Source organism: Rhinoderma darwinii, chromosome 2 (genome assembly GCF_050947455.1).
Source record: "Rhinoderma darwinii isolate aRhiDar2 chromosome 2, aRhiDar2.hap1, whole genome shotgun sequence".
Classification (NCBI taxonomy): Eukaryota; Metazoa; Chordata; class Amphibia; order Anura; family Rhinodermatidae; genus Rhinoderma; species Rhinoderma darwinii.
This window is the reverse complement of record NC_134688.1, coordinates 471,984,812-471,997,447: the sequence shown is the minus strand read 5'-3', so window position 1 is coordinate 471,997,447 and position 12,636 is coordinate 471,984,812. Positions and strand designations below refer to the sequence as shown.

At 31.8% G+C, this 12,636-nt stretch overlaps 1 protein-coding gene across 5 annotated transcripts in view; it reads right to left on the bottom strand.

Annotated features, from left to right (window-relative positions):
- The window catches only part of B4GALT4 (beta-1,4-galactosyltransferase 4), an 80,366-nt gene that overhangs the window by 2,099 nt on the left and 65,631 nt on the right, over nucleotides 1–12,636 (bottom strand). For all 5 annotated transcript variants that reach the window (XM_075854672.1, XM_075854676.1, XM_075854673.1 and 2 more), the window contains exon 6: nucleotides 4,640–4,744. In XM_075854672.1, coding sequence (XP_075710787.1) covers nucleotides 4,640–4,744 — 105 coding nt within the window. The remainder of the gene's footprint in view (nucleotides 1–4,639; nucleotides 4,745–12,636) is intronic.

Sequence of the window (12,636 nt, the reverse complement as noted above, 5' to 3'; positions counted from 1 at the left end):
GATATGAGGTTTAAGTGGGAGAGTGGAGTCAGATGTGATTCCAAGTCAATGGGATTGAGGAGACGATCGTGAAAAGTCATCTACGTATAACCAGAACACTAGACGACATGGACCCACAATCAGGACATGGTGGTCAGTCAAGTGTGTGACATAAGGAATAAGCGGGTGCCGTATAAGAATCATATAGAGACCAGGGAATTGTATCTTCTCTACACCGTTTTCTCATTGTCTTCTCCACTTTCTGCCTGATCTCCTCACGGCAGAGGTTTCTGCTTTTCTTCTTGTGTGGAAAATTCTGTCTCCATCTCAGGAAATACCAAAAGAAACTGCACAAGTTTCCAAGAAGGAGAAGTTCCTGACACAAAGATACCGGATCCGATACTCAGCTGCTAAAGCCACATCTTATATTACTGATTGGAACGTCTACAGGGTTAAAGCCGACCGTACAATAGAGACATTGAACAGACGAAAAGGACAATTTAGATCATTTTCTGCCGACTGTTGGCACAAGAAGATGTATAACTTATACCAGCTGTACATATAGAATTATATACAGAAGATACCCAGGTTATACCAGCATGCTCCATATCACTATATACAGGAAGATGTATAACTTATACCAGCTGTACATATATAATTATGTACAGGAGATACCCTGGTTATACCAGCATGCTCCATATCACCATATACAAGAAGATGTATAACTTATACTAGCTGTACATATATAATTATATACAGAAGATACCCAGGTTATACCAGCATGCTCCATATCACTATATACAGGAAGATGTATAACTTATACCAGCTGTACATATATAATTATGTACAGGAGATACCCAGGTTATACCAGCATGCTCCATATCACTATATACAAGATATATAACTTATACCAGCTGTACATATATAATTATATACAGAAGATACCCAGGTTATACCAGCATGCTCCATATCACTATATACAAGAAGATGTATAACTTATACCAGCTGTACATATATAATTATATACAGAAGATACCCAGGTTATACCAGCATGCTCCATATCACTATATACAAGAAGATGTATAACTTATACCAGCTGTACATATATAATTATATACAGAAGATACCCAGGTTATACCAGCATGCTCCATATCACTATATACAAGAAGATATATAACTTATACCAGCTGTACATATATAATTATATAAAGGAGATACCCAGGTTATACCAGCATGCTCCATATCACTATATACAAGAAGATGTATAACTTATGCCAGCTGCACATATATAATTATATACAGAAGATACCCAGGTTATACCAGCATGCTCCATATCACTATATACAGGAAGATGTATAACTTATACCAGCTGTACATATATAATTATGTACAGGAGATACCCTGGTTATACCAGCATGCTCCATATCACTATATACAAGAAGATGTATAACTTATACCAGCTGTACATATATAATTATATACCCAGGTTATACCAGCATGCTCCATATCACTATATACAAGAAGATGTATAACTTATACCAGCTGTACATATATAATTATATACAGGAGATACCCAGGTTATACCAGCATGCTCCATATCACTATATACAAGAAGATGTATAACTTATACCAGCTGTACATATATAATTATATACAGGAGATACCCAGGTTATACCAGCATGCGCTATATCACTATATACAAGAAGATGTATAACTTATACCAGCTGTAGATATATAATTATATACAGAAGATACCCAGGTTATACCAGCATGCTCCATATCACTATATACAAGAAGATGTATAACTTATACCAGCTGTAGATATATAATTATATACAGAAGATACCCAGGTTATACCAGCATGCTCCATATCACTATATACAAGAAGATGTATAACTTATACCAGCTGAACATATATAATTATATACAGAAGATACCCAGGTTATACCAGCATGCTCCGTATCACTATATACAAGAAGATGTATAACTTATACCAGCTGTAGATATATAATTATATACAGCAGATACCCAGGTTATACCAGCATGTTCCATATCACTATATACAAGAAGATGTATAACTTATACCAGCTGTACATATATAATTATATACAGAAGATACCCAGGATATACCAGCATGCTCCATATCACTATATACAAGAAGATGTATAACTTATACCAGCTGTACATATATAATTATATACAGAAGATGCCCAGGTTATACCAGCATGCTCCATATCACTATATACAGGAAGATGTATAACTTATACCAGCTGTACATACATAATTATATACAGACGATACCCAGGTTATACCAGCATGCTCCATATCACTATATACAGAAAGATGTATAACTTATCCCAGCTGTACATATATAATTATATACAGAAGATACCCAGGTTATACCAGCATGTTCCATATCACTATATACAAGAAGATGTATAACTTATACCAGCTGTACATATATAATTCTATACAGGAGATACCCGGGTTATACCAGCATGCTCCATATCACTATATACAAGAAGATGTATAACTTATACCGGCTGTACATATATAATTATATACAGATGATACCCAGGTTATACCAGCATGCTCCATATCACTGTATACAAGAAGATGTAGAACTTATACCAGCCGTACATATATAATTATATACAGAAGATACCCAGGTTATACCAGCATGCTCCATATCACTATATACAAGAAGATGTATGACTTATACCAGTGTACATATATAATTATATACAGAAGATACCCAGGTTATACCAGCATGCTCCATATCACTGTATACAGGAAGATGTATAACTTATACCAGCTGTACATATATAATTATATACAGAAGATACCCAGGTTATACCAGCATGCTCCATATCACTGTATACAAGAAGATGTATAACTTATACCAGCTGTACATATATAATTATATACAGAAGACACCCAGGTTATACCAGCATGATCCATATCACTATATACAAGAAGATGTATAACTTATACCAGCTGTACATATATAATTATATACAGAGGATACCCAGGTTATACCAGCATGCTCCATATCACTATATACAAGAAGATGTATAACTTATACCAGATGTACATATATAATTATATACAGAAGATACCCAGGTTATACCAGCATGCTCCATATCACTATATACAAGATGTATAACTTATACCAGCTGTACATATATAATTATATACAGAAGATACCCAGATTATACCAGCATGCTCCATATCACTATATACAAGAAGATGTATAACTTATACCAGCTGTACATATATAATTATATACAGAAGATACCCAGGTTATACCAGCATGCTCCATATCACTATATACAAGATGTATAACTTATACCAGCTGTACATATATAATTATATACAGGAGATACCCAGGTTATACCAGCATGCTCCATATCACTATATACAAGAAGATGTATAATTTATACCAGCTGTACATATATAATTATATACAGAAGATACCCAGGTTATACCAGCATGCTCCATATCACTATATACAAGAAGATGTATAACTTATACTAGCTGTACATATATAATTATATACAGAAGATACCCAGGTTATACCTGCACGCTCCATATCACTATATACAAGAGGAAGATGTATAACTTATACTAGCTGTACATATATAATTATATACAGAAGATACCCAGGTTATACCAGCATGCTCCATATCACTATATACAAGAAGATGTATAACTTATACGATCTGTACATATATAATTATATACAGGAGACACCCAGGTTATACCAGCATGCTCCATATCACTATATACAAGATGTATAACTTATACCAGCTGTACATATATAATTATATACAGAAGATACCCAGGTTATACCAGCATGTCCCATATCACTATATACAAGAAGATATATAACTTACACCAGCTGTACATATATAATTATATACAGAAGAGACCCAGGTTATACCAGCATGCTCCATATCACTATATACAAGAAGATGTATGACTTATACCACCTGTACATATATAATTATATACAGAAGATACCCAGGTTATACCAGCATGATCCATATCACTATATACAAGAAGATGAATAACTTATACCAGCTGTACATATATAATTATATACAGAAGATACCCAGGTTATACCAGCATGCTCCATATCACTATATACAAGAAGATGTATGACTTATACCAGCTGTACATATATAATTATATACAGAAGATACCCAGGTTATACCAGCATGTCCCATATCACTATATACAAGAAGATATATAACTTACACCAGCTATACATATATAATTATATACAGAAGATACCCAGGTTATACCAGCATGCTCCATATCACTGTATACAAGAAGATGTATAACTTACACCAGCTGTACATATATAATTATATACAGAAGATACCCAGGTTATACCAGCATGCTCCATATCACTATATACAAGAAGATCTATAACTTATACCGGCTATATATATATATATATATAATTATATACAGAAGATGCCCAGGTTATACCAGCATGCTCCATATCGCTATATACAAGAAGATGTATAACTTATACCAGCTGTACCTATATAATTATATACAGAAGACACCCAGGTTATACCAGCATGCTCCACATCACTATATACAGGACGATGTATAACTTCTATCATAAAATGAGAGAATATGAAATTACCTTTGATCGTTGACCTCATTCCCTGTATCTCTGGTGTGGAAAATCATGGTGTATCTAGCTATTTCTGGGGAAGGCCGAACCACCGTCATCTTTTCAAATTCCACCCTGAAAACACATGAGTAGCTGTATGAGAAGCGATAAACAGAACTGTGAACTAGAGTAATATTATAGTACTTATATTCTTGTATATAGGGGCAGTATTATAGTAGTTATATTCTTGTATATAGGAGCAGTATTATAATAGTTATATTCTTGTATATAGGGGCAGAATTATAGTAGTTATATTATTGTCTATAGGGCAGTATTATAGTAGTTATATTCTTGTATATAGGAGCAGTATTATAGTAGTTATATTCTTGTATATAGGAGCAGTATTATAGTAGTTATATTCTTGTATATAGGAGCAGTATTATAGTAGTTATATTCTTGTATATAGAGGCAGTATTATAGTAGTTATATTCTTGTATATAGGGGGCAGTATTATAGTAGTTATATTCTTGTATATAGGAGCAGTATTATAGTAGTTATATTCTTGTATATAGGGGCAGTATTATAGTAGTTATATTCTTGTATATAGAGGCAGTATTATAGTAGTTATATTCTTGTATATAGGGGGCAGTATTATAGTAGTTATATTCTTGTATATAGGGGCAGTATTATTGTCGAATTATTATTTTATTTTTTTTTCACAAACTTTATTTAACTGTTTTACATTTTTTTTTTAGTCCCACCAGGGGACTTCACTATGCGATGTGCCGATCGCATATATAATGCTTTGGTATACTTAGTATACCGAAGCATTATTGCCTGTCAGTGTAAAACTGACAGGCAACCTATTAGGTCATGCCTCCGGCATCGCCTAACAGGCAGATGCTGAAGGCAGACCTGGGGGTCTTTGTTAGACCCCCGGCTGTCATGGAAACCCGACGGCGACCCGCGATTTGTTTGCGGGGGCGCCGATCGGGTGACAGAGGGAGCTCCCCCCTCTGTCAAACACATTAAATGCCGCTGTCACTATTGACAGCGGCATTTAATGGGTTAAACTGCCGGAATCGGCGCGCGCTTCGATTCCGGCAGTTGCAGCAGGAGCCAGGCTGTGTATAACAGCCGTGCTCCTGCCGCTGATCGCGTGGGTACAGTCTCAGTACCCGCGCCATCACAGGACGGATATATCCGTCCTCCTGCGCGAACTAGCAGCTGCTGAGAACGGATATATCCGGCGCGGTGACGTATGGAGAGGGGGGCGGCGCGGAAGTGGGCAGGAGGCGGCAATACCCCCGTGTTTCCCCGAAAGTAAGACATATGTCTTACTTTCGGGGTACGGCTTATATTAGCCGACCCCCCTGAAACCCCCGATACGTCTTACAATCGGGGGTGTCTTACTATCGGGGAAACACGGTAGTAGTTATATTCTTGTATATAGGGGGCAGTATTATAGTAGTTATATTCCTGTATATAGGAGCAGTATTATAGTAGTTATATTCTTGTATATAGGGGGCAGTATTATAGTAGTTATATTCCTGTATATAGGAGCAGTATTATAGTAGTTATATTCTTGTATATAGGGGCATTATTATAGTAGTTATATTCTTGTATATAGGGGGCAGGATTATAGTAGTTATATTCTTGAATATAGGGGGCAGGATTATAGTAGTTATATTCTTGTATAGAGGAGCAGTATTATAGTAGTTATATTCTTGTATATAGGGGGCAGTATTATATTAGTTATATTCTTGTATATAGGGGGCAGTATTATAGTAGTTATATTCTTGTATATAGGAGCAGTATTATAGTAGTTATATTCTTGTATATAGGAGCAGTATTATAGTAGTTATATTCTTGTATATAGGAGGCAGTATTATAGTAGTTATATTCTTGTATATAGGGGCAGTATTATAGTAGTTATATTCTTGTATATAGGGGCAGTATTATAGTAGTTATATTCTTGTACATAGGGAGCAGTATTATAGAAGTTATATTCTTGTATATAGAGGCAGTATTATAGTAGTTAGATTCTTGTATATAGGGGCAGTATTATAGTAGTTATATTCTTGTATATAGGGGCAGTATTATAGTAGTTATATTCTTATATATAGGGGGCAGTATTATAGTAGTTATATTCTTGTATATAGAGGCAGTATTATAGTAGTTATATTCTTGTATATAAGAGCAGTATTATAGTAGTTATATTCTTATATATAGGGGCAGTATTATAGTAATTATATTCTTGTATATAGGAGCAGTATTATAGTAGTTATATGCTTGCATATAGGATGTAGTATTATATGTAATTATATTCATGTGACTGGTTTTGTACTTTAAATTTACTACAGGCCACTTACATTATATTTTCAGTACTGATAAAGCTTTGTTCACCGGGAAGGAGTTGGACACAGAGCTCAGTATTCGTGTGTGAATTTGTTAAGTGTAGAAGCCACATTGCGCAAGGACCATTTCATGAAGTCTTCTGATTACAGAATAATAGTACATTAATCCCAGAACGAGGCAGAGATCTCTCATAAGGGGTCAGTAAGTGGCTGGCAGGACATGGGCGGTAATTAAAGAACCTTCTGATAACATAAAAAATGTGATTTGTCTCAAAAATAGCAGCGCAGGGAAAATTTCTATCATCAGAGCACACATTCATTACAGCTAACAGCAGGAAATGGAGATAATATAACTTCTCTTTTACCAGTAATGAAACTAATGTATTGTATTATCCTGTCCGTATAAGATTTTAGAGTGAAGACAGAATTGATATGCAGCAGTGGCAGGTCCTCCAATATAGAATTACTTTAATAGTGCCCCCTATATACAAGACTATAACTACTATAATACTGCCCCTATATACAAGACTATAACTACTATAATACTGCTCCTATATACAAGAATATAACTACTATAATACTGCCCCTATATACAAGAATATAACTACTATAATACTGCTCCCTATATACAAGAATATAACTACTATAATACTGCTCCCTATATACAAGAATATAACTACCATAATACTGTCCAAAAATACAAGAATATAATTACTATAATACCGCCCCTATATACAAGAATATAACTACTATAATACCACCCCTATATACAAGAATATAACTACTATAATACTGCTCCTATATACAAGAATATAACTACTATAATACTGCCCCTATATACAAGAATATAACGACTATAATACTGCCCCTATATACAAGAATATAACTACTATAATACTGCTCCTATATACAAGAATATAACTACTATAATACTGCCTCCTATATACAAGAATATAACTACTATAATACTGCTCCTATATACAAGAATATAGCTACTATAATACTGCCCCTATATACAAGAATATAACTACTATAATACTGCTCCTATATACAAGTATATAACTATTATAATACTGCCCCCTATATACAAGAATATAACTACTATAATACTGCTCCCTATATACAAGAATATAACTACTATAATACTGCCCCCTATATACAAGAATATAACTACTATAATACTGCCCCCTATATACAAGAATATAACTACTATAATACTGCCCCCTATATACAAGAATATAACTACTATAATACTGCTCCTATATACAAGAATATATCTACTATAATACTGCTCCTATATACAAGAATATAACTACTATAATACTGCTCCTATATATAAGAATATAACTACTATAATACTGTCTCCTATATACAAGAATATAACTACTATAATACTGCCCCTATATACAAGAATATAACTACTATAATACTGCTCCTATATACAAGAATATAACTACTATAATACTGCCCCTATATACAAGAATATAACTACTATAATACTGCCCCTATGTACAATAATATAACTACTATAATACTGCTCCTATATACAATAATATAACTACTATAATACTGCTCCTATATACAAGAATATAACTACTATAATACTGCCTCCTATATACAAGAATATAACTACTATAATACTGCTCCTATATACAAGAATATAGCTACTATAATACTGCCTCCTATATACAAGAATATAACTACTATAATACTGCTCCTATACACAAGAATATAACTACTATAATACTGTCCCTATATACAAGAATATAACTACGATAATACTGCCCCTATATACAAGAATATAACTACTATAATACTGCTCCTATATACAAGTATATAACTATTATAATACTGCCCCCTATATACAATAATGTAACTAATATAATACTGTCCCTATATACAAGAATATAACTACTATAATACTGCTCCCTATATACAAGAATATAACTACTATAATACTGCCCCTATATACAAGAATATAACTACTATAATACTGCCCCCTATATACAAGAATATAACTACTATAATACTGCCCCTATATACAAGAATATAACTACTATAATACTGCCCCTATATACAAGAATATAACTACTATAATACTGCTCCTATATAAAAGAATATAACTACTATAATACTGCTCCTATATACAAGAATATAACTACTATAATACTGCTCCTATATATAAGAATATAACTACTATAATACTGTCTCCTATATACAAGAATATAACTACTATAATACTGCCCCCTATATACAAGAATATAACTACTATAATACTGCCCCCTATATACCAGAATATAACTACTATAATACTGCTCCTATATACAAGAATATATCTACTATAATACTGCTCCTATATACAAGAATATAACTACTATAATACTGCTCCTATATATAAGAATATAACTACTATAATACTGTCTCCTATATACAAGAATATAACTACTATAATACTGCCCCTATATACAAGAATATAACTACTATAATACTGCTCCTATATACAAGAATATAACTACTATAATACTGCCCCTATATACAAGAATATAACTACTATAATACTGCCCCTATGTACAATAATATAACTACTATAATACTGCTCCTATATACAATAATATAACTACTATAATACTGCTCCTATATACAAGAATATAACTACTATAATACTGCCTCCTATATACAAGAATATAACTACTATAATACTGCTCCTATATACAAGAATATAGCTACTATAATACTGCCTCCTATATACAAGCATATAACTACTATAATACTGCTCCTATACACAAGAATATAACTACTATAATACTGTCCCTATATACAAGAATATAACTACTATAATACTGCCCCCTATATACAAGAATATAACTACGATAATACTGCCCCTATATACAAGAATATAACTACTATAATACTGCTCCTATATACAAGTATATAACTATTATAATACTGCCCCCTATATACAATAATGTAACTAATATAATACTGCCCCCTATATACAATAATGTAACTAATATAATACTGTCCCTATATACAAGAATATAACTACTATAATACTGCCCCCTATATACAAGAATATAACTACTATAATACTGCCCCCTATATACAAGAATATAACTACTATAATACTGCCCCCTATATACAAGAATATAACTACTATAATACTGCTCCTATATAAAAGAATATAACTACTATAATACTGCTCCTATATAAAAGAATATAACTACTATAATACTGCTCCTATATATAAGAATATAACTACTATAATACTGTCTCCTATATACAAGAATATAACTACTATAATACTGCCCCTATATACAAGAATATAACTACTATAATACTGCCCCCTATATACAAGAATATAACTACTATAATACTGCCCCCTATATACAAGAATATAACTACTATAATACTGCTCCTATATACAAGAATATAACTACTATAATACTGTCTCCTATATACAAGAATATAACTACTATAATACTGCTCCTATATACAAGAATATAACTACTATAATACTGCTCCTATATACAAGAATATAGCTACTATAATACTGCCTCCTATATACAAGAATATAACTACTATAATACTGTCCCTATATACAAGAATATAACTACTATAATACTGCCCCCTATATACAAGAATATAACTACTATAATACTGCCCCCTATATACAAGAATATAACTACTATAATACTGTCCCTATATACAAGAATATAACTACTATAATACTGCTCCTATGGACAAGAATATAACTACTATAATACTGTCCCTATATACAAGAATATAACTACTATAATACTGCCCCCTATATACAAGAATATAACTACGATAATACTGCCCCTATATACAAGAATATAACTACTATAATACTGCTCCTATATACAAGTATATAACTATTATAATACTGCCCCCTATATACAATAATGTAACTAATATAATGCTGTCCCTATATACAAGAATATAACTACTATAATACTGCTCCCTATATACAAGAATATAACTACTATAATACTGCCCCCTATATACAAGAATATAACTACTATAATACTGCCCCCTATATACAAGAATATAACTACTATAATACTGCTCCTATATACAAGAATATAACTACTATAATACTGCCTCCTATATACAAGAATATAACTACTATAATACTGCTCCTATATACAAGAATATAGCTACTATAATACTGCCCCTATATACAAGAATATAACTACTATAATACTGCTCCTATATACAAGTATATAACTATTATAATACTGCCCCCTATATACAAAAATATAACTACTATAATACTGCTCCCTATATACAAGAATATAACTACTATAATACTGCCCCCTATATACAAGAATATAACTACTATAATACTGCCCCCTATATACAAGAATATAACTACTATAATACTGCCCCCTATATACAAGAATATAACTACTATAATACTGCTCCTATATACAAGAATATATCTACTATAATACTGCTCCTATATACAAGAATATAACTACTATAATACTGCTCCTATATATAAGAATATAACTACTATAATACTGTCTCCTATATACAAGAATATAACTACTATAATACTGCCCCTATATACAAGAATATAACTACTATAATACTGCTCCTATATACAAGAATATAACTACTATAATACTGCCCCTATATACAAGAATATAACTACTATAATACTGCTCCTATATACAATAATATAACTACTATAATACTGCTCCTATATACAAGAATATAACTACTATAATACTGCCTCCTATATACAAGAATATAACTACTATAATACTGCTCCTATATACAAGAATATAGCTACTATAATACTGCCTCCTATATACAAGAATATAACTACTATAATACTGCTCCTATATACAAGAATATAACTACTATAATACTGCCTCCTATATACAAGAATATAACTACTATAATACTGCTCCTATATACAATAATATAACTACTATAATACTGCTCCTATATACAAGAATATAACTACTATAATACTGCCTCCTATATACAAGAATATAACTACTATAATACTGCTCCTATATACAAGAATATAGCTACTATAATACTGCCCCTATATACAAGAATATAACTACTATAATACTGCTCCTATATACAAGTATATAACTATTATAATACTGCCCCCTATATACAAGAATATAACTACTATAATACTGCTCCCTATATACAAGAATATAACTACTATAATACTGCCCCCTATATACAAGAATATAACTACTATAATACTGCCCCCTATATACAAGAATATAACTACTATAATACTGCCCCCTATATACAAGAATATAACTACTATAATACTGCCCCCTATATACAAGAATATAACTACTATAATACTGCTCCTATATACAAGAATATATCTAATATAATACTGCTCCTATATACAAGAATATAACTACTATAATACTGCTCCTATATATAAGAATATAACTACTATAATACTGTCTCCTATATACAAGAATATAACTACTATAATACTGCCCCTATATACAAGAATATAACTACTATAATACTGCTCCTATATACAAGAATATAACTACTATAATACTGCCCCTATATACAAGAATATAACTACTATAATACTGCCCCTATGTACAATAATATAACTACTATAATACTGCTCCTATATACAATAATATAACTACT